Consider the following 27,060-nt stretch of genomic DNA (forward strand, 5'->3'; position numbering starts at 1 on the left):
TTGATTATCTCCCCTTTTTTAGCAGAAAAAACAGCAAAACAAAGAAGTAGAAGATGCCAATTTTAGCACACCACCACCGAAAAAGATAAAGACTACAGAAACTGTTACCTGTGTAACACCACCTGCTTGTAGAAACGCTGAATCACCTGCCAGCACAAGTAGTAGCAGAAATTCACCACTACTCAGAGTGTTGACCAAATGTAATTCCACTTTGAGGACCTCAGATGAAGATGTCCATACTGTTAATATTCCTCTGTGTGGTATTCTAGCCAACCCTACAGAGCACACAGAGAAAGAGGTGGATACAGCCAGAGTAAAAATGATTCGCCTGTGTATGGATTCACTTATAAGCTTGTGTGGCGATAGACCAAATGAACTAGACACCATTCATTTGGCAAGATCACTAGCATCACAGTATAGTATCCTACGGGATGACTCAACAAAACCAGCAGGGAACAATTATGTAATTTTATGGATTGGGTTCTGTAAGAACCAATACAGCTGCATCATGTGCATGTAAGCATGTAATAACAAATTTAGAATAGTTTGTGCATAGCTACTAAGGCTATGTTCTATATAATATGGGGGGTCACACTTGTTTTTTTTAAATGGTTAATGTAAATATTTTTCAAACAGGCAATGAACTGGCTTTATTTTAAGGTGTTAATCGCAAAAGATGAAAGCATGTCTAAATAGGAGGATTTCAGAGACATTACGACAATATCCAAAGATCTTTAAATTAAACAGAAAGTCGTGTGTAGTGTTGTCAGGTCCTTGTGAGCGAAGAATGGATTATGTATTTTTAACTTGGGTGTGCAACTTTGTATATTAACAAAAAAAATCTAAATACATCATAGCTAAATATAAGATCATTTGATGCTTGTCCATTGTTTAACAGAAGTCTCAGACATGAAATACAATTATATAATGATTTTACAGTTTCATGATTTGATAGCTTATATTTATTACATAAGTTGAATAGTTATTTTTATTTTCAAAGATGTAGTGCATGTATTGTGAGGTAACTCTCTAAGTCTTCTGAAACTGAAGTACATGTACATTACATGTAAATCATATTAGTAACATGGCCAATTTCACTTAATCCATACATACAACAATGTTTAACAGGGCATTAATGATTCAGGATTGATACATGTTGAAATTTTCTATATTAACATATTGTCTTAACTTTGTCTGCATCCATGGCACATACTGTTGATAACTTTGTCATTTAATTTGTTTTTCCAAACTACAAATTTAACACTAACAAAAATAGGCATGTTTTTTGTCGAGCCTTCGACTTTTGTCGAAAAAGCGAGACATCGCGATCCTACATGTCGTCGTCGGCGTCCACAAATATTCACTCTGTGGTTAAAGTTTTTGAAATTTTAATAACTTTCTTAAACTATCCTGGATTTCTACCAAACTTGGACAGAAGCTTGTTTATGATCATAAGATAATATTCAAAAGTAAATTTTATAAAAAAAAAATTCTATTTTTCCATATTTTACTTATAAATGGACTTAGTTTTTCTGCCAGGAAACATTACATTCACTCTGTGGTTAAAGTTTTTGAAATTTTAAGAACTTTCTTAAACTATCTTGGATTTGTACCAAACTTGGACAGAAGCTTGTTTATGATTAAAAGCTAGTATCTAGAAGGAAATTTTTTTAAAATTTTGTTACATTTTTTCCGTATTTTACTTATAAATGAACTTAGTTTTTCTTCCAGTTAACATTACATACAGTCTGCAGTTTAAGTTTTTAAAACATTTATTAGATTCATAAACTATCCTGGATTTTTACCAAACTTGGACAGAAGCTACTTACAATCAAAAGATAGTATAGAGAGGAATATTTTTTTGTTTTCATTTTTGTTGAGCCTGTGATTAACATCAAAAGTAGGCGAGACACTGGGTTCTGCGGAACTCTTATGAATTTTTTTTATTAACAGAACTTTAGGCCAAGTAAAAAAGATTGTTGGTTTCCTCAAACTCTACCGGGTTAGTTAAACTCCCCAGTATTGGGTAAATTTATTTTTTAACAAATGAAAAAAAAGGTGAAGACTAATGTAGGCAATTAATTGTTTATAATGGTAATTATCTTTTGATTTCTTCTTAAATATTTAATTTATCTTTCGTATGGGGAAACAAACAATTAATGTTAAATTTAATTAGCATTGCATGTTGAAATGACAGACTGATTCCCTGTTAATACTGATATATTTACAGGGCTGTGGAAATTCATCAGCAAACTAAATAACATAAATGCCATTTTTGTTACATTTCAAAAAAGTTAACTGTTACATTCTTTATTGAGGAATCATTTGCAAATTCAGAACCAAGAACTTTCTTCTAGTAAAATTAACAGTTAAGTTAACCAATTTAGACAAGTGCCCACATCAAATCAGAAATATCCACACTCCTATTAAGTTGAATGTTTTAATTAATTAACAGTCAAAGAAAAAACTTAAGTACAATGATATGCATAAAAACATGTACATGTACTTAAAATTTAGAATTCAGCAATCTGCAGTTGTAAAGTTGTTTTTTTTTGTTCACTTTGTGAAGAATACATTGAACCATTCTTATTACAGATGTCAACTCAAATATAAATTTTACTTTTTTTGCATTTTAAAAGAATTTCACATTATTTTTCAGCGTGCTGTTAAAAAATTCTTGGAGAGGAGGATGTACAACATCACTCCTGCAAGGACCAACAGGGGAAGGAAAAGAAAAAATAATGAAAATAATGGTATATATATATGTTATCAGTATGCCCCCCTCATGCAGTAATGGTTTATTAAGTTTACAAACATATGTTTGTTATTAAATCAGTTTAAGATGAACTGATAATGCTAAGTCAATTATATTTAGTATGCATATTCATTGGCATTTACAAGTATGGTTTCCATGGAGTTTATAATAAGCCCCACTTCCTCTTCCTGGGTCATTGACTTTGAAACTTTTACATAGTTACTATATGTTTGTGTTCAGGTTTGTTTAAAGAGAACAACTTCTATGTCAATGGTATTTGGTATGCAGTTGTATTGGCATCAGCACATCTCATTTACATGGAGATTATTTAGCCATGTACTGTCAGTCATTGTTCATTGACTATTCAAATTGAATATTTGCACAACTTATGTCACATGTTAAAGTATTGCATGCATTTTTAATTTCAACATTTGCATACTCAGAATTACAAAAAGGCTAGACATATCATTATGATAACAGTTTTTTTAAATATTTATATTTTTAATTTAAGAACATGTACATCAAAAGGATCAAGGGTTGACAAAAGAAAAAAGTTTGCCTTTAAAACTGACAGAAACGACGGAAGAAGAGGTAGATACTTCAAACCAAGAAACAGCTGAAGTACCACTGGAAGTGGCAGAAAGTGCGCACAATGATGCCATCATTATTCCCACAGGAGCAGATAGTACTGACATGACTGAGGAAATAATTACAGAGGACAGAGTCTTGAAAACAACAGATACGTCGAAGAAAGGTGTAAAAACAAGAGCTGAAAATAGGGAGCTCTTAAGAAAACCTGATAAAATACCGGAAGAATCAGAAATAGAGCTTGATGATGGGACAAGAGGGGGAAAAATTGAAAAGGTTCCAGAACAGGAGAAATTAGGTAAGAACTAAAGTATCAATGTTTGACCTTGCATAGAACTTTGCAGTCTAACGTTTTTTCACAACATGATACTGATATAAACTAGCCAACAACATCTGCAGTCTCAACCATCTGACCATATTTATTTTTGCATTTATTCATGCTGTTATATAAATATAAGAATATATGGTATGATTGCCGATGATAAAACTCTACCAGAGAACTCATGACATATACAAGTTGATTTAAGAAAAATATATACTCTCTTTTCAAAATATTTCAGAGTTCGCGAAAATGGTTGGTCCTGTTGGTCAAAATGAGGCTCGGACCAGTATTTAGGAAGCTAGTGCCGGTCCTGATGACCGATGTAAAAATGGCTGTTGCAGTTCCTTTTTATCGGTAATTAGTTTTACTGCAACTAATTCCAGTACGTGTTTCTATCGGTCATCAGATGTACCTGCTGCTAATTTTCCGGTACTGGTTTCTTATTATAAACAAACTGAAACCAAAGTGGCGATCTACACGTGGCCTGATAGATTTGCTCATGAAGCCCAAACAATGGGCGATTAGATAACAAATATAACCAACGGATCAAAAAACGTTTTCACGAACTCTGATATTTCATTGCAATTTTGATATTACAGAAGATAGAAGTGCCAAGTCTCTTGACAAAGAACTCAGGAGATGTTCTCCAAAAACAACAGAGAAAAAAGTTGAGCAACTTCTTAGATTGACAGTAGAATATAGATGCTCTTATGCCACAACTTTACCAAAGCATAGTAGAGTAGAGGATATGATAGGGACATATCCAGTATTTAAGAGTACTGACATAGTAAGTTTTCTGTATTTCTATCTATAATTTCAATTTGAAATAGCACTACAAATTATTACAACTCGAGTAATATCAGAATACACATATATAATACACCATATATCTATTATAGGATTGCTTTAATATGATAAATAATAAAACACAGTGGTCAAACAATTTAATGTTAAACCATTTACACCTTCCTTATACAATTAAATTACTTAAGATCTTTGCACAATGGGTTTTTTTGTTGAATTAATGAGATGAAACATAAAGCTGAAATAAAAATTATGAGCTAACTATAGTGAAAAATTGTCTTAGGCATTTGTTTACATTCAAAAACTTGAGAATTTTAAGGATTGTAAAAAAAATATGTATACTTTTACAAGTAATTTTTAGGAGCAGATTAAGGGGAGGTTATTCAAACCTTATGAGACAAATTTACTGAGATAAATATATTATTTACTTCTTCAATAAAATGAAAATGACTTGTACAAGAAGTACCCCAGGTCAGTGCTGATTGCACCTTTGTTTTTATTTAAATAATGTTGCATGTGTTCCTATATTTAAACGATATAAATTACATTATTTTGTTATTTAATTTCTTTGTAGCTCATCACCAACCTTCTTGCAACCATCAATTTGGAGGAAAATATAATTTCTCATAAACTCCTTGAAAAAAATTTGAAAAGAATGTCTACAGAGATATTGGACTTGGTGTATTCAAAAAACCTCACCACTGTTCCTAGATCAGCACTGAAATCACAAGGTATTATATATCTTTATTAAATAATAAAAGATGGGTTCAATTTAGAACCATTTTGTACTTCTTTTTTTTAAACAATTTTTAATTAGAACATCTAATTCAAGACTTTTATTATGTATTTTGTAGATTAGGTTATTCATCACAATAGATATAGAGCTAAGACATGCATGAATAAGAACCTTCAATCATTTAAGTGAAAAAATGCACAGCTTTTGGTTAATTTTCAGTTTTTAGACCTGCCCAAAATTACGTATCAATTCATATTTTGACACAAAAATCTTCACTTTTTTCAGCGTACTTCAGTTTTAAAGCACCACATGCTTGTGTGCATGTGCACGCACCCTTGTGTTTGTCAGGTGAATAGTCATGATAATTTTTATGCTATGGAAAGTCATTGCATTTAAATGCTTAAGCAAAATAAAAATACATATGTATTTCTGGTTTCACTTCAATAACACAAAAAAAGATCTGGAGGTTGGGAGCTGACTCATACAAACGTTACTGATAAAAAAAATCACATGTATGATGTTTATACTCGTTTTTTGTTTGTTTATATAGATCAGCAAATACTTGTGGCAATGGCCCAACTGCCTTTAATTCTCGACAAGAGAGAAAAGGGGAAAAGTGTGCCAGTACCACAACTAGTACACATTGTAAAGGTTTGTACAGAATTTGTATTTTTTATTTGTTCATTGTTTTGTTTTTATTTCCTGCTAGAGTGAGTGTATTTTGCAGAACTTGAAGGGCACACTCTCTTAAAGGCATCTATTTACAAAATTCATATTTGTTAGAAAACATTTCATTTTAATGACCAAAGAACATCAAACCTTATGATTATATTATGATTCAATGATAACAATACAAAACACTTTGCAATGTTATTATTATTTTTGAACCTGCATGTCTTAATTAGATAGTTTGAATATTTTATGTTACTGTGACTTGGTTGTAAGTGTTGCTCTCCAGGTAATGCAGTTTATTAAAAAAAAATTGACCTAATTGCAATTTGTTGTATCAAACCAAACTGTACATTGAACTGGTCAGAAGATATAACAATCTGTTGTAGTATACTAGAGTCCAGTCATGAAAGTGCGAGGTGATTTAAAAAAGTATACATACAATCCTTTAAAACTTTAACTCAACTTTCATTGATATTTTGAAACTGATAAGAATTTCTGTACCAAATTATCATTCAGTTCTTACGAAAGATGACTGAAGAATAATTTACACTTTCTTTTCCAGAAAGACGAGATGTGGCAAGAAATAGCTGCTAAGCATAAGAACTCCACATCACCATGGATAATGTACCAACGACATGGCGACCAAGAAATCATAACCGTTATGATTAAACAGTCTATGATTAAAAAGGCCTCATCAGCAGTTAATGCAGTGCTGGCATTGATGGGTATATATTACATGGCAATGTTGCCATACCCTTCAAATTGCAGCGCGGCTCTGCTGTACATACAAGGACAAGTCTTGCTGGATGAAGTTCACAGCAAAGACAAAAGTGTATTTAACAAGGCAAAGGAAATTTTCGAAAACTTCGTTTTGAAAGAAGTTGATTTATTTGCATGAAATCAACATTGATGTTTAACTATGAGACTGACTTGTTTTATTTGTAGGTGTACCACATAATTTTTCATATTTTGGGATAACAGATTTATTGATTAGTTTATAATATTTAAGATACAGAAATAGTAACACACTGTCTTTTGCGTTATTAAAATTAAAATCTCCAAATAATCTGTTGCATTTGTGATCTTGAAAATATAATTCTTAAATTAACAATTAACCAGGTCTGTAAATGTTATTTATCCAAATAACTTACTTTTATGCAACATAATTCAATTTTTCATTTTCTTTTCTGCTTGAAGCATGTAAAAATATATATTTTTTATTACTACTATACATGAGCTGTTAAATTCATGTAAATAGATTTGACCCAAATTATTATTTTTATTTATAACATACTAAAAATAATATCCAGATTTAAAAAAGTGCTGGGCAAAAGTAACAATTAATAATAAAATGTACTTTTGGCATTGGCTTGTGAAAATGCATCTGCATTTGTACTTATTTTAGACAAGACCCAATTTTATATATCAAAATGACCTCCTTTTAGGCTGCAAACCACCATATAACCTTATATCAAAGTAAATTTAAATAGATAGCATTTACAATCAGATTTTATTCTGTATGTTATAAACATATGTAAAATTTAATCATAGTTTTACCTGTATTAGAATGGTTTTATTTGATAGTGAATTTATATTTTATAAGTTGCAAATATCATTTGTTATTTTTGTTTATGCCCATTTATGGGCATTATGTTTTCTGGTCTATGTGTCTGACTGTTATAGCTGTCCCGCTTCAGGTTAAAGTTTTAGTTGAGGTAGTTTTTGATAAAGTTGAAGTCCAATCAACTTAAAACTTAGTACACATGTTCCCTATACTGTAAATTCAGAAATTATTGTGAGGTTTTTATTAATGCGAATAATGCGAGTGGATGAAGATCGCAATAATAAGAACTCGCATTCTGATATCTTATACTTATATCTGTATGCAGATTTTTCTAAAATCGCAATAATTAATCTTGCATTTTAGTCCATCCTTCAAAAATCACAAAAATGCACGCAAAAATTTCTGAATTTACAGTATATGATATGATCTTTCTAATTTTAATGGCAAATTAGAGTTATACCACATTTTCACTGAACATAGAAATTGATAGTGCTGATGTGGCATCTGTGGATAATTTGGAAACATTCTTGTTTTTGTATAATGTTAGGTTGCAAACTTTTGTGTTGACTTAGTATTATGAACATATTTTAAATGTTGCATTGAGTTGCAATTTGATTAGGCAAGGGTTTTATGTACAAGATACAAAGAGTATTTTCAAGGGCTATACCAAATACATTCTTTGTTTTTCAGACACCTACTCTTGATAAAGAGGAGCGATGAGAGATTTTTTTTTTATTCTCAAAAATAATATTGTGAGAGCAAGTGTCTTTGTTTTAAAGAAAAGAAAAGAGGTATATTTTTTTAAGTGAGAGATAAAAATAAACAAATGATTTGTGCTTCATATTTCATGTATTTATGCCTTTATTTCAGTTCTTTAAAGTTTATTTTATAGAATACATTTTGGTTTTTTTTTTAACAAATTCAGTTCACATCAATTAGTCTTCCTCTTTCAAATTTTTTACATAGAAATTTCCATGCTGCAGTTCTTTCTTGGGAAAATAAGTAAAAAGTATATGTCATGTTTGCATGCATGTAGGTGATAGTATAGTAACATGTGCAAATCTTTTAACATATACTGTTGTTTTGATTTTTCTTGTTGAAAAAAATATTGTCATAAGATATGAGTCTTGTGCTTGTATATAGTATACAAATGTATAGCATGGTAAATTTCAATGGCACCATGTACTTTTTGAATGGTATCTTTAGGTGTATATACTAGCTTGTATTGATCGTGTATTATCACAGTCAAATTATACATGCATGCATACTTATTGACTTTGAAATTTGATTGAAACTGAAATTTTATATGTACACATGTTTTACATTTTTGTGGTTTTGTCATTTAGATTTCACAAATCACAGGTTTCCATGAAATTATTTTTTACTGTTATTCCTTGATAGCATTCATTGCTATAATGACAGGCTATAAAAGATATAAATAAGTTGATGACTATCTATAGATGGGCATAGAATTGTAAACTAAATTTTTATTCACTGCTAATTTATAAATATGAAATATAGTTTAATAAAATGCAGACTAGTTCATCCATGCACATGGTAAATACAACATATATATAGGCAGAAATAAGTTGATAATTATGTCCTTTAAAGTAAAATCCTTCTCAATTATAATGTTTTTGTATTATATTAATCTGCATGTCATCATTTTGAATGAGTCCATTTATTGTAGAAAAGTGAATACTTGAGTGTTTTATTAAAAACTGTTTGAAACTTGTAAAAAATAGTAGCTTAAATAAAAAGATTGGAAATATGTTTGTGTTCTAGTTGTAAATTATTTCAATTTTCAAAAAGTGTCTTACTTCATGTATTACATATACATGTATATTTATTGTGTCCTTTTTCATATTTATATTTTAGCAATTGAATTAGTAAGTTATTTATACTACTGATAAACATTGATGAAGATAAGTAATCTCAATCAATTAATTACTTGATAATACTAAGTAAAAGATTCAGTAATAAAATAAATTACCTAATTTCAGTTCTTAGTAATGATATTTCTAAGTAAAAGAAAAGTAAATTTATTACTTAGAATTACTTATTATTAACTGATTACTTAAAATTACTAAAATAATTACTTTCAATTACTAAACTATTTACTTAAAATAAGTAAACAAATTACTTAAAATTACTATAATTTACTTATCTCGATCACCATGATCACTAGTGTGACAATTAATTTTACTAAGTAAAAAACTGTTTGTAATTTTTACCACAGAAACATTTACTTAGTAAATGAATTACCATGTTTTATTAGTAAAAATCTTACTTAAATATTCAATTACTTAGTAATGCTTTTACTGATTGATTCATTTACTTTTACTCAGTAATTGATAACACAAGTAATCGCTATAAGTAATTATGATTTACTTAAAATTACTTAGAATTATTTGTTATTACTTAATGTGATCACTGGTGTGACAAACTTTTTTACTAAAATATTACTTAAAATAAGTAATATTTTTTTTTATTTTTAGTAATTTTAAGTAAATTTTTTTTTTGAGTGTATCTTGAGAACCGTTATGATTTCAAAGTTTATACTTGATATGTATATAAACCAACACCAGAGGGTGTGTCATAATTTATGTACAACTTCCTAGGTCAAAGGTCAAGGTCAAAAACTTTGGTTTCATTTGACAACCCCATGTCCAATGATAAAGATACAAAATTTTTACCACACATTATTCACAGCTGGGCCCACAGAGATGGCTCCCATCTCAATGATATCTAGTTATCAATGCATACATTCACGACGCCTCAAGTAATTTTTTTCTTGTTAAACATTGTTTTTATGTTCACATGATAATAATAAAATCTAATAAAACATATGATTATTATATACTGATTGTTAACCTGATCTGTTTACAGCAATACTTTAATAATTATTGTAATTTCACCCTCAAACCTTTTATTTTCAAATCAAAATAGTGAAATGCCTTGTAAGAATAAGTTGAAACTTGACTAGAAGTACATGTTTTGGCATTTTTTAAATTTCATACATTAATTAACCTCCAAAAAAGGTTATCATAAGCTATAATAAGTAACTTGTTTAATAAAAACTGATTTCAAGAAATCAAATTAAATTCTTATTGATTTATATATAGTCTCCAGTTTTACCTTCTTCACGTCATCAAAATTGTGTTGGTCAGCAATAATTGATAAGATCTGCCTCTGAAAGTCCCAAGTATCTGCCCTTTTGTAAATTTCTACCAGTATCTCTAAGGTCGCCTTCTCGCTTAGATCTGTTTCATCTTCTATCAATAAAGCTGACTTAAGAAATTCACCTCCTCCAGGACAAATGGATCAATAAAGCTGACTTAAGAAATTCACCTCCTCCAGGACAAATGGTGTTGCACATTACATCTAAGCACTGTCTAGCCTTTTCTATATATCTCTGCTGTGTTCTTCTACTAGCATCACTTATCTGACCTTGCAACTCTTTAACAGGACTTAATCCTTAAATCATATCAAATATCAGATTATAATAACCTTATATCTACAAACAATATAAACTGTCATGCTATATTTACACAGAAGGAAATACTACATATATTTATGACAATGTTGATGCAAAAAAATGACAATTTGAACTTAATTCTAGCTGCTTTTTTCAAAGATAAACCAGCAAAGTTAACCAATATTGTTAAAAATAGGTATTGAGATATCAAAGTAAATTATATATAGACCAAGGTATATAAACAGCAGACCAATACATGTATTTTACTTACATTATATCGACTAAACAACTCTCACTTACATTGATGCATATTTTTTTTTAAATCGAAAAAGAAATTTTTCAAGGTGGTACCCAACACCTTGTCTTAATATTTAATTTGGCTCGTTTAATTTTCATAAAAATTTCATTGGTTATATGGCAATTTGACAAACACTAATTTTGATCATTGAGAAGCTTAGTATTTCCTTAACAATACAACGTGATTAAACGTTTAGCTGATTTGAACAGAGTTATCTCCCTGTAGTGTTGGGTACCACCTTAAAATACAAATTGCATAAAAAAAGTTTCCATTACAAAAAAAAAATATTCATACCTGAAAAACTGAGAAGACTGTTCAAGGCTTCCAGCTTCATGGAGTTACAAATGGAGGACTCTGAAGTTTGACTCAAACAAACTTGTTCGCTTTCACATGTTTCCTGACTACATGTATCTTCTAGGATTGAAAATGGATCACTTTTAACTGTAATTGTCTGCAATAAATTCAATATGAGAGAAAATAACATAAAAGTAAAATTCTTTTCTACAGATATTTGATTTAAATGTGTATATAACAATGAATAATTGTATGATAAAGCCCCCATCTATTAGTTTAAATGAATCTTTGTTTTTATTGTATTTTGGTAATGGTTTTTATGCTTTTATTTGGTGTCTTATATATGTAAAAAAAAGAAGACATTTTAGTACTATCCAATGGTTCTTTTATTTGGGGTTTTATTCATATAATAGACATTTAAAGACTTTTTAGTACTATTCTCAAAGTCCTTTTATGTTTAGGATAATTATCCCAATGTTAAAGGTACTTGCTTTCAGATTTTTTGTTTATTTCATTTTTTCCTGTTAAGGATATGTATTGCCATATTTTATGTATTGGATGTTTATTCCCATTAATTATTCCTGTTTTCAATTCAATTTGAATTTAATATTTTTGATATTTATCCCCATGTTTCTTATGGGATGCCTATTCCTATGTTTCATGTTAAGGATATTCATTCCTACATTTCTTACTTGGGATGTTTATTCCTATGTTTAATATTAAGGATATTTATTCCTATGACTCACGTTTTAGATATTTATCATGTTTATTCCCATGTTTCATGTTAAGGATATTATTCCCATGTTTTGTGTTAAGGATATTTATTCCCATGTTTTATGTTAAGGATATTTATACCCGTGGTTCATGTTAAGGATATTTATTCCCATGTTTTATGTTAAGGATATTTATACCCGTGTTTCATGTTAAGGATATTTATTCCCATGTTTTCTGTAAAGGATATTTATACCCGTGTTTCATGTTAAGGATATTTATTCCCATGTTTTATATTAATGATATTTATTCCTGTGTTTCATATTAAGGATATGTATTCCCATGTTTCACTTTTAGAAAATTTATTCCCATGTTTCATGTCACAGATATTTATTCCTATGTTTCATGTTAAGGATATATATTCCCATGTTTTAAGTCAAGGAGATTTATTCCTAAGTTTTATGTTTAGAATATTTATTCCCATATTTCCTTTTAAAGATATTTGTTCCTATGATTTATGTTGAGGTCTGTATTAGGATGTTTATTCCCATTTTCATTTTAAATGACAAAGTTTGTTTGAGGCAGTATTTTCTAAGACAAGGCAGATTTAAATATATCTTTGAAAAAGTTTGGGGTAAACCCTGGTCTTTCTAATTGTGAAGTACTGGAACCACTCCTTTCAAATTGTACCATATCATACTCCTGAATCTTCATTAACAGTGTTCTGCTATTTACCTGTCTTGTTCTTTTGATTGGGCCTGATTAATCAAAAGCTGTAACTTGATCTATCTGAATAAATAAAAATAAAAATGTGTATTTGGACAGTGAAGATCATGATTAGTCTGTATTTCTAATGAAAATCTTTAAAAAAAACATTACCAACATTATGCTAAAAAATTAGCAAGCTCACTTATATAAAACCTTTTTATAACTTTAATTGTTTAATGAACAAAATAGGCAACTTATTAGATAAACTATAACGATTTCAACAAGTAAAATTCATTTTTATGACTTCTTCAGAATCTTTACTTCGTAGATCGAATCATCGTTTAGAAAGATGTGATAATGAGAAGTTGGAACATTATAATATACCTTTCTTGTTTGTTTGTTATGCACTTCAGCAAGGTTGTTCTCATCAAGTATCTGATTTGCAATCTGAAAAAAAACAATAGAATAATACAAAGGTATTGAAATAAAGGTCTTTAAAATGACTCATGCAGAAAACCATAATGTAAAACAATATTTTGCTTCTTACTTTGAATTGTCTCATAAAACACTTGTTTTGTTTGCCTCACCTGTTAAATGAGAAAATAAACTTGTTTACTTTTTATGTAATAGGTTATTTACTTTATCTTTCTTCATCTTTTAAAGATGCTTTAAATACATAATTTTATATACTTTGTCAAGGCAAACAGTTATGTCAAATAGATTTCCAGCCTATACTTAGAACAATTGTTTAATAAGTTTTATACATGTACATAAACTGATCTATTTGTTTAGGTCAGGGCATAATTTATATTTCCCTTGATGATGTCAGATGACAAATCTTGCCATTTTGGTCTGTGTAAAAATTAAATGTTTTTTATTAGGAACCAAACATATCAATTGTAATATCATAACCGTATGTCATTACATGTAAGTAATACATACCTTTTCTTGATTAATAGATTTGTTCACTGCTTTGTTTTGGCCATACCATCATAAAATATATGAGAACATAACCCGTATCATGCCAACAACTGGTTTTAGAATATGTGTTTATTTCTGATGCAAAGACTATAAGTGAATCAATATTAAAGCCAACATATGCAATCTTTAATGACCTGACAACAGTATCTTAACTATATCCCTTCTTAATAAGTCTGTTTAAAGGTATTGTTAGCTTTTGAGGTGAGTGCAGACATTTTTGTGCTTTGTAAAGAATATTACCATAACAAATTGGATGTGAAATACCTGAACGTAGAAGATGTCTGCATGTTGAATTACTAGTATATTAACGAATGATGTCCTTGTACCGATGATAAAATTTAGTAAATGTTTTGACTAGTTTGTGATGTCGAAAACCCTGGTGTAATAATTTTTCAGTAATACACAAATTTCTCTCGTTAAAATCTAATACGTTGTTACATACATGAGCGAATCTTACAAGTTGAAATATATAAACACCATAAGATGGTGACAAGGGAACGTCACCATCTAAAAATGGATAATTAACAATAGGAAATGAAAAAATATCTCTTTTATCATAAATTTTGGTATTGAGTTTCACGTAGGTTTAGATTTATATTTATGATTCTGATTTAGAATTTGTATTTTTTTTTATTCATAACAATACAAATAAGTATTTAAATAAGTAATCCTTTGTTAATTTTTGTATCATTGTCATTTTGCCTAGTTTCATCTGTTACATTTTACCTATTCTGACATCGGTCTCGGACTTCTTATAAGCTACGTTTTACTGTGCGAATTTGTTTATCATACATTAGCTAGAGGTATAAGGGGAGGGTTGAAACCTCACAAAACATGTTCAACCCCGCCGCATTTTTTGTGCCCGTCCCAAGTCAGGAGCTTATGACTTTACGTAGAGCGTGCAGTGACGTCTGCGCGAGTTCCAAAAATTGTGTAAAAGGAAAAATAACAAATATATCAAGCTCAGAGGAAAATTCAAAACTGAAATATAAAAAAGACGATGTGGTATGATTGCCAATGAGACAACTCTCCACAGGAGAACAAATGACACAGAAATTACCAACTATAGGTCACCGTACGGCCTTCAACAATGAGCACAGCCCTTACCGCATAATTTTTGTACAAAAAAAAAAAACACGCACAAAAAAAAAAGAAATTTTCTGGCCCCAGAAAAGTTCAAGAAATTTCAAGACCAATTTGCTAACTTCTGTTGTTTGCTTTTACTTAACAAGGGTCTGTCAAATGACAGCAAACTGAATTTCCTGCAGCTGTCAAACCTTTAACAGTTGAACAAGTATGGACACAACATTTAAGCGTAAAACAGCTCTGAAATTACTTCTCACACTGCATAGGGCAGTTGGAAAAGTTTTAAGGCCTAGCATCCAGCCTTCAGAGTTCAAACACGGCTTGTGATGAGTTTTTAATCCGAAAAAAGTGTTGGTCCGTGTACAAACACCGTTTCAAATTATGAAATGTCTCTAATCAGTTGCATAGGATTCACACCAAAACCCTTATCAAAAAGTTATTAATTATAAATAGTTGATTAACGATATTCCAATACGAGTTAAGAGTAGTTACCCTGTTCGGAAAGTAGTAAGCACATTTTGCCGTTACAGTATGTCATCTTAATCTTCTGTACTAACTGCGATCCGAGTCTCTTTGGAGTGAGCCGGGTGCTTGCTTTTTTGATGACACAGGCAATTATAAAGTAATTTTGTCGTTGGTAGTAAGTTAACAGGACAGAAAGTATCGGTCACGCTATTCGAAGCATGTCTTTGTTTACAAGTTGATTTGTATAAATTGATTAAGTGTTGCTGTCTGAGACACACCAGGACTTCAAAACGCTTATGACAAACTTAACAAGTTGTTTTCTTAAAAAAAAAGAAATGCAATACGTGAACCTTAAAAGCTGTTTGGTTTAAATATGAGAATTTGTAGTGTTTTCATTTCAACCTTTTTTTGTCACAATATTATCAATAGTGCACAATAAATGAAAATAATAAGCAAGAATTCTGTGCGGGGGAGATGTTCTAGTTAAGAGAATTTTAATAGTTTCAAGTATCTCTTGTAAGTACTTGTATGATTCAACACATCTGAAATGAGTTTCGTTATCAATTCTTATGATTAATAATTAAAATATAGGTCAACTATAAATTGTATGTAGCTCAAGATTTCGGCAAACTGCGGCCATTGCTCCCCATTCGGCGCACAGGTTCTCCTTGGATATTCCCACCGTCTCCAGCTGACCTATGACGAAGCGGATTTGGTCCATAGCTCCCCTCCTATGGTCCCGAACAGCGTGTTGAGGGAGGCGAGGCAAACCCTCGGCAACCAAGGATCTGCCATTTCCTTCATTTTTCTGTATACGAATCCATATTGATATAAATCTGCATTTAAACATCATTATCAAACTTGGGAAACAATTAATACCAGTATCACTATTTTGCGGGCTGCGGGTTGTGGGTTGCGGGCTGCTCTATTTCATTAAATTACAAAGTTACATAAAAATCTAAATACTAATTTTCCTTTACAGGTTTAACGTTAATGAAGAGCTGTGGCATGAGCGCATGATACGCCTGTCGCTTTTTCGATGAATAAAGTTCCATAACTTCTCAATGTCATATCAGAAATTTATAAAAACTAAAGGGAGGTTATTTCAATAGATATAAACCAGTCACCAAAGTTTCATGAAAACTGCTCAAAACATTCTTGTGTTATTGTCCGAAAACTGGAACCCCCCTTTTTTTAATGAATAAAACCACATCACTCGGAAATGTAAAATGTAAAATTTATATAAATCGTAAGGGAACTTATAGATATAAACAATTCGCCAAACTTTCATGCAAATTGGTTAAAGAAAAAGGGAAAGAAATAAAAAACTATCAAATTTTGTTAAAAATAATTGAAAGAATATTAAAAGAAGATGACTTTAGTCCAGATGATGAAAATAAAAAAAAATAAAGTATTTCTGTATCACAAATTTGAAAAAAAATATACATTATTTTATTTTGATTTAAACCTTTATTTGTTTCTCCAGTTTATTAAGACATATTGACTGACCATAGAAATGAAACATTAAAATAGTAAATTTTGAACTTAAACAAATTGTATCTGACAATATATATATATTATTCGTCTAAACAACACGTCACTGCTTCAGACGTACTTATTATATATATATTCCAAATACCGTTTCGATTCCTAACATCACTGAAGAGACATTAATTGCCGAAATCCGGATATGGTGTACAAATTTTTGCACCTCATGTTTGCGGTATACCATCTTTTCCGCAAGTTTATTGTTTTCTGTTTGGTATTAAATTATAATAATTATATATATAAACCAGTTTTTGGACAAAAACTCAAGAATGTTTTGAGCAGTTTTCATGAAACTTTGGTGACTGGTTTATATCTATTGAAATAACCTCCCTTTAGTTTTCAATTTAGACTTATATATATATATAATTGTAAACATATAACTATTGACTTATGCGATAACTTTTCTTTTCTTTCTTGTAAAGACACTTTGTATTCACTTGCTGTATGTTCTATGGCTTCTCTTTCATTAAGTTTTGGTACTTTATAAAATTATTTCATTTTTAATTTTAAGGATGAAAGGTCTTTTTTATATATATGCAAAGGGATGCTGAATTGCACATAACTATTACATCTCCTTTACTTTTATTTAATGAGTTTGGACAGAAGAACATAAATCCCTCAATTGAAACAATATCAAACAAGTTATATAAAATTTTGTCTGAAGAATCTGTCACTAAAACCAATAAATCCATCCTAAAATTAGATGGTTCGATTCACACAATAAATTTCTGACCTTAAAAATTTGGTAAATCTGGCTAATTATCTATAGGTTTCAATTAAAATCATGTTTTATCTAAAGAAAAGGAGAAAAAGAAGAAACACAAACAAATACGGAAGAAAAGTGATAATATATCCTTAATATAACAATCTATAACAACACAAAGCAATGTGTTATTGCACATAAATAGTTTAAGGTTTGTATGCCAAATGTATGAGATGATCTAGAATCATAGTAAGATAAAATCTTAGCAATCTTTGGACACTTTTAAATTACTTGAATTATTAAAAAAATTCTGTTCAAGTATGATCATTATTTTCATTATCACACTTAATTCAGGGAAATTTTAAGAAAATTATGTAATTTCTTCCTGAAAAGTTACTTTTCGTACACTTTAAATAGTGTCATTGCTTTGTGTGATAAAAGCACTGGCCTAGCTGGTTAACAATTTTTACTTTTTATCAATTCTATAATAAGTGATATTTTTGGTTTTGATATTTTCTATTTATTTTCTGATATATTGGTATAATAAATGACCAGCAATAAATCATTAAAAGTCTGTTAATAATAATACACATCCTTACACAATTTTTTGAAATTTCACAAATATAACCTTTTACAAGTATATACAGTGTTTTGGTGATTTTTTTTTTCTTCCCTATTATTGTTCAACTGACTTATTAGATCGCAACCCGCAGCCCGCAACCCGCAGCCCGCAACCCGCAACCAGCAAAATATACACACTCAATTAATACATGGTGTATTGACAATAACGATTTGAATTGAATGTTATTACAATAGCAGTTCATTATATAACGAGTAAGACACTGAGTGTTTTATTAGTATTTGTAGAAAACGGTATAATCTTCAGGTACGACGGCAGAGATAACAGTGTTTGACAAATGTTATTGTTAAAATAAATTCTGTTTTGGTTAGCCTTGTACACAGCAGATATAACATGCTTGCATGCTACCGCTTAATGCTTCATACCAAATATTTTCGAGTTAAGTGTTACTATAAGCAATGTGTGCTTGAAATATAATGAAAAAGAATATAATAACATTGTACGACAACTCACAATAACCAAAATTTATACATTTAGACCCCTACAAATATTTTTTTCTATGGAAAACATACAAAATCTCTATAAATCTGTACTGCCAACTGCTGTACTTGAAGACTTTGTTGTGTAATTTTTTTTCTTGTATGTTCTTTCAAGCCAACTAGCATTTGAACCTTCTACAGGACAATGTTTTCACAATTATTTGTGCAGTTCAATTAGCATTAAACAGCTTCAACTTTTAACATTTTAGTTTGGGGACTCCCATGTTCACCGGAGAAGCTCGCCTTGGAAGGCTCACTGGAACTTAGGTTCACTTCCTTGAAAAAGTCCCGGCGCTGACCAACCTGCAGAAGAGCCATGAACTCCACCTTAGTTCTTGAGTGCATGAGCACTGCAGGGGAATTGATTGGCATCAGAGAGAAGGTCCTGTGGGACCTCCCACTTTGCTAATTTGCAAACTTCGGCCATTGCTCCCCATTCAACGCACAGGTCCTCCTTGGATAGTCACACCGCCTCCAGCTGAGCAATGACGAAGCGGCATGGGTCCCACAGCTCCCTCTCCTATAGCCCCGAACAGCGTAAGTATTTGGAAAAATCGGTTTGTTTTTTCTGGAACGACGGCAGGGATAACAATGTATTGCATATGTTATTGTTATAATATTGATTGATTGATTGTTGGTTGCTTAACGTCCAGTGGCAAATATTTCATGCATATTCAGGACGAGAACAAATTAACAATAAATACAATAGGTAGGTTCTGTAATAGAGACGTCTGGGATTGAGGTCGGAGAAATTTAGACTGCCACTGGCAATGAGGGTATATTGGATAGGGACAGAAATTTAGCCTTGCAACAGGTCACCTACGGACCCCTCAAAGAGTTGTTGCAAGGGTTCTTAACGTGCAAAGAGCGTGGCACTCTCTTTACACGAGGCATCGGATTTAACGTCCCCATTCTGACCGGACGTGGCTGCAAATTTGTACATCCCGCACAGCCAAACGGACGCCCCACTTTGACGAGGGTTTTACCGCCGGTCGGAGGAAGACCAATGGTGACCATACTTCTATTCCCCAGTCACCCTTGGGGAGTATTGTTATAATAAATTCTGATCTTGATAAGCCTTGTACAAAGCAGATATAACATGCTTGCATGCTACCACTTAATGCCTCATACCAAATATGTTCGAGTTGGTGTCACTATAAGCAATGAAATTGTTGTGTATAAACACAAAATTAAGGAGAAGAAATTTATTGCAACAAGATATCTAATCCCTTGCCCATTTTGTCTTCAAAAATATTTACTGGGGAAATTTCCTCGTATGGCAGGGCTTATTTCTTTGGTGATGATCTTTTTTGGGGTAAACGTCTTCAAGGTGGAAGCAGAATTACATCTTATGTAGACGCAAAGCGCGTCTGGCGTATCAAATTATAAGCTTGGTACCTTTGGTAACTATTTACATGTGGCTGAAAATCACATAACTGGCTTTCCATGTGTTTTCAATTTTTCTTGTACAGTGTGACTCGGTGTTGTGTTCTCTTCAGGTAAATGCATCAGCCTTGGAAATGTCCTTGGTGTCATCGAATAATTACATTTTAGAGATTGTGGTGATGTTCTTTTAGTTATAGCCAAATCTTAACAGTTTCACTGGAGCCAAGACGCCTTCCTATTTCTGCGTATCCTTTCTTTTCGTATTTAGAAATGATCTCTAGTTTGATCATTTCTTTGTCTTCTAAGCTTGTCATCCTAGTCAATGTGCACATTTTTATACGTAAAATTCAACAGATTTAATTTCATCTGCCAGCCAAGACATAACATTCTTAGTGCAAGACGTAAAAATGACTTACTTGACCATGCGACTTGGTTAGATCTTGTCCACTAGGTTGACCGTATTCATTTTCATACAGTATCAAACAATTTGTGGCCCACCTGGCTTCCTCAAATGTATAGTCTCTATCAGCAAATTGAAGTAAATCTTGTAGTTCTGCGCCCTATTAATCGCGAAACTATTTGTACTATATAGAGAACAAACTTTCAATTATATATACCTATTCATTTAAAAACAATATTAAACATGGAATTTACAGAGGCAAATGAGGGAATTCGTGTTTGAAGAGTTGAATTATTATCCATACTCTTTGATTACAAATCTGGAAACTTTTCCATTTAGCATATCTAATGCAAATGTTCCCCAAGGGTGACTGGGGAATATAAGTATGGTCACCATTGGTCTTCCTCCGACCGGCAGTAAAACCCTTGCTAAAGTGTGGCGTCCGTTTGGCTGTGCGGGATGTACAAATTTGCAGCCACGTCCGGTCAGAATGGGGACGTTAAATCCGATGCCTCCTGTAAAGAGAGTGCCACGCTCTTTGCACGTTAAGAACCCTTGCAACAACTATTTGAGGGGTCCGTAGGTGACCTGTTGCAAGGCTAAATTTCTGTCCCTATCCAATATACCCTCATTTCCCGTGGCAGTCTAAATTTCTCCGACCTTAATCCCGGACGCCCCTATTACAGAACCTACCTATTGTATTTATTGTTAATTTGTTCTCGTCCTGAATATGCATGAAATATTTGCCACTGGACGTTAAGCAACAAACAATCAATCAATCATCTAATGCAAATGCAGAAATTAGGATGGAGAGAGAAATACTTCACAAACTGCCCATGGAGGATAATTCGTTGAGTATGCATTTAAAGGACGTGTATCATCAAATGTTACATTCGACTAATGTAGAAGTAAACAACTTTTACAATGTAGAAACTGTAAGACTTTGCAATGTGAAATATTTAGCAAGAAAAATAATGGAGGAAGACGAGTATGGCTTTGGATTTGGAACGAATGTTCATGACACTATTTCTGACAAGTTATTTGAAAGGTAAGTCTCACAACTGGAGTACGTCTACGCTGGGATCTTCTTTAGTTGGGTTGCATATGCTATTGAGGTAATTGCTGAATTTCAGGACGTCGTTGAAGTAAATTTTGGTTGTTTTGTATTAAGTTGGGTTGTTGTTTTATATGCTGTTGAGGGAATTGTTGAATTTCAGGACGTCGTTGAAGTAAATTTTGGTTGTTTTGTATTAAGTTGGGTTTGTTGTTCCATATGCTGTTGAGGTAATTGTTGAAATTCAGGACGTCGTTGAAGTAAATTTTAGTTGTTTTGTATTAAGTTGGGTTGTTGTTCCATATGCTGTTGAGGTAATTGTTGAAATTCGTGGGCGTTGTTGAAGAAAATTATGATTGTTTTGTATTAAGTTGAGTTGTTCCATATGCTGTTGAGGTAATTGTTGAATTTCAGGACGTCGTTGAAGTAAATTTTAGTTGTTTTGTATAAAGTTGGGTTGTTGTTCCATATGTTGTTGAGGTAATTGTAAATATTCAGGACGTCGTTGAAGTAAATTTTGGTTGTTATATATTAAGTTGGGTTGTGTTTCAATATACTGTTGAGGTAATTGTTTAATTTAAGGACGTCGTTGAAGAAAATTATGGTTGTTTTGTATTAAGTTGGGTTGTTGTTCCATATGCTGTTGAGGTAATTGTTGAATTTCAGGACGTCGTTGAAAAAAATTATAGTTGTTTTGCATTAAGTTGGGTTGTTGTTCCATATGCTGTTGAGGTAATTGTTGAAGTTCAGGACGTTGTTGAAGTAAATTTTGGTTGTTTTGTATTAAGTAGGGTTGTTGTTCCATATGCTGAAGAGGTAATTGTTGAATTTCAGGAAGTTGTTGAAGAAAATTATGGTTGTTTTGTATTAAGTTGGGTTGTTGTTCCATATGCTGTTTAGGTAACTGTTGAATTTCAGGACGTCGTTGAAGAAAATTATGGTTGTTTTGCATTAAATTGGGTTGTTGTTCCATATGCTGTTGAGGTAATTGTTGAATTTCAGGACGTTGTTGAAGTAAATTATGGTTGTTTTGTATGAGATTTTTCAGATAATTAATGACTTGTAATATATTTTCCAATTTTCTTATATTTTGATTTCCTGTGAAAAAAAACACTTCCAAAACAGCCATTATTATTACAAATCGATATAGGGAGATGTGGTATGAGTGCCAATGAGACAACTCTCCATCCAAGTTACAATTTATAAAAGTAAACCATTATAGGTCAAGGTACGACCTTCAACACGGAGCATTGGCTCACATCTAACAGCAAGCTATAAAGGGCCCCAAAATGACTAGCGTTAAACCATTCAAACAGGAAAGCCAACGGTCTGATACAAATGTATACATAAGCCTATCTACAAAGAAGAAAACAATTCATCTGAGCAAACACAAACAGGACCATGAGAAGCATTAAATATAAAATTTTGTTGTATGTCTTGTGGTGGATTTTCAAGTCTTTGAAGATACAGTTCGTACGATTCTGATGTATGGGCATGTAATCTACATCTCGGTCCAAAATCTGGACTATTTGTAGGTTGTTGACATTCTACTCATTTTTTTAGTATCCCTCTACGGATGAAATAAATCCCAAAACCAATGACGGAGCAAACTAAAGACACTGAAATCAACCAAATTATTCCTCCGCATTAATTTTATATTAGAATTAAATTTTATCAGGGTTATACAATTTAAAATTCTTATCCATTTAAAAGAAAAATTAATATGAATTTTTTCAGTACAACTCTACTCCTATACAAACACTTTAGAGGGAAGTTTATCTTTGTTTAGCTAAGAGCGTCTCGTGTTCTAACCCTAAATAGATATAAGAAGATGTGGTATTGGTGCCAATGAAAAAACTCTCCACCCAAGTCACAATTTGTAAAAGTAAACCATTATAGGTCAAAGTACGGTCTTCAACACGGAGCCCTGGCTCACACCGAACAGCAAGCTATAAAGGGCCCCAAAATGGACCTAGTCCAGCTTTATGCATGATATTTTTCTCCATAGGTGTTAGAACCTTTTTGTCTCCTTATCAGCTAAACAATGTTTACAGTCCAAGTCTGTGGAAGTTGTCTTATGTGAGAGGCAGTTCTTCTAGTGCCTTCACAAAAAATTAATGTTCCTCGTGTCTTCTGGGGATGCTCTTTTTTCCTGGTATTTTCGGATATTCAAGACATTTCTGGCAGTGATTGTTACTTTCTCTTTCCATTGTCTTGTAATTTGGTTCAAAATGGATTCATATTCTAGTGCTTGGATCGTTACAATTGCGTTTTTCTGTTATGTATTGTCTTGTAATTTTTTACATTTGTTGATATGAAAAGTTGTCACCAAGAAAAATTTACTAAATATTTGTATAGAGTCTATCGTGGTTGGCGGCATCATCCTCTTCATATATTCGTGGCTCGGTCATTGGTCTAGATGGCTGAAAAAGAAATCATTTTGCGGTTATTTATGCCATTATTAATCAATTGTTCACGTTTCTCAATGCATATGTTAGTAGCATTTGATCAAGGAGTTGTATAATACTAAAGCATTTGATCAAGGAGTTGTATAATACTATACAAATCCTCAGACTTGATTTGATCAAGGTATTCGTTAGAATTACATAAAGCTAGGTCTGTAAAACAGTTAATTTTTGATCTGGTCCAATTTACTTTTCATCATGTTTTCGGCCCATTTATATTTTTGACTGTCATAGTTTACTAAACTTAAATTGAACCATGAATAATCCTTAAGTATTTTTCATAACCTATACTGAGTTCGTTAGTATAAAAGTCCCAGATTTGAACATATTTTTTTGAGCATTAATAATCTAAAAGGACCTGCGGTCCGGTTGGTCTGGACAGAGACATGTATGTAATTGGTCTAGATGAGGGTTCCCTAATTTCTTTATTCTTTATATTTTATACCATTTACCCCTAATCTTATTATTTGCCCATTGTTGTATCATCTATACTTAAGCGCCGTATTATTCTCTATTGTTATTGCCTTTTATTCTAAAATTGTTTTTGTTCATTCCGTGACCGATTTTGCCAGAATGGATACGTTGGCCGGGGTGGCCCCCAAATTTTTATTGTTAAAGGATTGGTCAGGAGTGAAAATATAGAACAAATGTTCCCTTATACTAAATGAAATCCTAGTGATCTGTCTCTAAAGTATAATTTTTAACACCAGTGTCGGCATTGGCCTGTGTCTGTGATGGGACCGGATGGTGGTAGTTTTATACTATGTTGGACATCATGGTTAAAAGATATACCGCATTATACAGGTTCCTGAATTATAAACTAGACATTTTTTGTTTTTGTTTTGAGATATTAAATTTTAAGAATCATTAAATCAGTTATTGCCTCGTTCTGGAGGAGGGCCATGTGCTTTTAAACTTTTAATATTTTAAGAAATTTTAAATATTGTTGCCGGTTAAGATTTTTTTTTTAAATGGAAATGAATATTATGTACATGAAAATGTAGAAAGTTAATAGATTTTTTCTTGCGGTAAGCGCATGATTTCGAATATTTAAATTTGAAAAACTAAAATGGGTGTTAATTATTTAATGGAAAAATAAACAATAAAACTTCAGACATTTCTATATCTCATGGTATCTATTAGATAAAAATCGCTCATAATATTTTATTTTTTTTTAAATATCGATTTTTGTTGAAATGATAGGACATTTTTTGAGTCGGAACTCACTTTTGTCCTATGACTAAAGTCACTGGACCGAAATTGCACCTTTTCAACATAAACAGCTGAGAAATTCTTAAAAGTTTTCTTTCAGACTAAACAATTTGTATTATGATTATTTGACATTATACACGTCTTACAAAATAGGTGAATATATATATTCAAATATACACTAAACGTTCACAGTTTATATTAACAGATGAAGCTTTCACTGGAAAAGAATAATGTACGAAAATACCGCCATGCGACGTTCACAAAAAGTCATCTTTTAAAAATGAACAAAAGAAAATATGTTACAATCATTTATTTGAAAAAAAAATGAAAAGCGAGCATGTACTATGTCAAATTGTTCTACATATTTGAAAAAATAAAACGAAACATCTATGATTTTTTATGATGTGAATTTAAGCATGCATGCAATTTGGGTACTCCTCATTACGGAATCATGGATAGTTTTTGAGTCGATTCAAACCCATTTTTCTATAACTAAAAATGGATTAAAAATCAAATTGGTGTACCTATAAAATAAAGAAGGATACGGCTACAAAATAAACACAGAATGGAAATTTTTGTCTTGCTCATAAAAAAACATAGGTGAAAAAACTGTCAAAATAGGTGCAATTTTGGTACCGTCACGTAATATACAGGTGCAATCAAAACATCTCATGTAAATTCATGGGTTTCCTTGAGAAGTAGATAAGCCATAAATCATTAAAATGTACAGATATTGAATTATTGAATCCCCAGACACTAATTTGCAGATATTTCCCACATGCCGTGATCCTAACTAGGGGACCTCTCGTTGTACGTTAGGCCAGCAAAAACACATGTAAAAGGGGGAAACCTTGAAAGAATGAACAAACGTGCGCTTGAAGCATAAATAACAGATTCCTTAAGAACAAATTTAAATCAAATCATTCAACTGTTTGAGAATAGTTTAATTCATAAATTGGAAAGCATGGGAAAAATAAAAACCAATTTCATTACTCCTTATTCACTAATCTGTTTTCCATATCCCGTTTTTATGGAAGTTCCCTTGTTATGTTTTGGATTTTTTTGTCAGATTTTCGGAATCCTCTGGTTTTAACCATTAGAATACCTAAAAAAAATTGCCCATTGACCCCCATTTTTCTTTTTATAAATCTTTTACATGTACAATTATAAGCCATCTGTAAAAGTCTTATGAAATCTGTATTATTTTTTAATAGTTTTTGAGAACTTAAACTTGTCAATGATAAAGCCACGAAAAATCAAGAGAGAACATTTTCCCGCCAAAATTTCCATGGCTAATTTCTCGAAAACAAGCACATTGACCTATATTTTATTTTTGCTTTTTTTGATTCTTTTATTAATCCCCTATCAATATATACTGGTGTTTTGAAAAGCTTATTATTTTGAAACTGAGTAGCGTACTTCCTTATTGTTGATCAATGTCACAATTTGGTAAACTTGTAAGTTAATAAGCTTGCAATCAAAAACCACTGAATGAAATATTATTTAATAATTGAATGGTTCTTTTTGTAAATTCATTGGGGGTGTAAAGCGTTGACCGAAGTACATTTTGTAGGAAGTGCAGAAGTGCTTCAATCTTAAAATGTATGCATGGTCAACGCTTTTACAAGCTATGAAGTTATTAAAAGAAGCACTCAATACTTATAATTAAATTTTTTCGCTATGATCATGAAAACATGTGTCATCATGTATG

At 31.5% G+C, this 27,060-nt stretch overlaps 1 protein-coding gene across 1 annotated transcript; it reads left to right on the forward strand.

The window, feature by feature from the left end:
• On the forward strand, nt 1–9,010 carry LOC127732296 (uncharacterized). Its single transcript, XM_052241365.1, has 7 exons — nt 1–516; nt 2,660–2,753; nt 3,267–3,641; nt 4,265–4,452; nt 5,044–5,200; nt 5,756–5,856; nt 6,440–9,010. The coding sequence occupies exons 2-7, from the start codon at nt 2,690–2,692 to the stop codon at nt 6,773–6,775; spliced, it is 1,221 nt and encodes a 406-aa protein (XP_052097325.1). The 5' UTR covers nt 1–516; nt 2,660–2,689; the 3' UTR covers nt 6,776–9,010.
• The last annotated feature ends 18,050 nt before the right edge of the window (nt 9,011–27,060 follow it).

This window comes from Mytilus californianus, unplaced genomic scaffold (assembly GCF_021869535.1).
Source record: "Mytilus californianus isolate M0D057914Y unplaced genomic scaffold, xbMytCali1.0.p SCAF_23, whole genome shotgun sequence".
Taxonomy (NCBI): domain Eukaryota; kingdom Metazoa; phylum Mollusca; class Bivalvia; order Mytilida; family Mytilidae; genus Mytilus; species Mytilus californianus.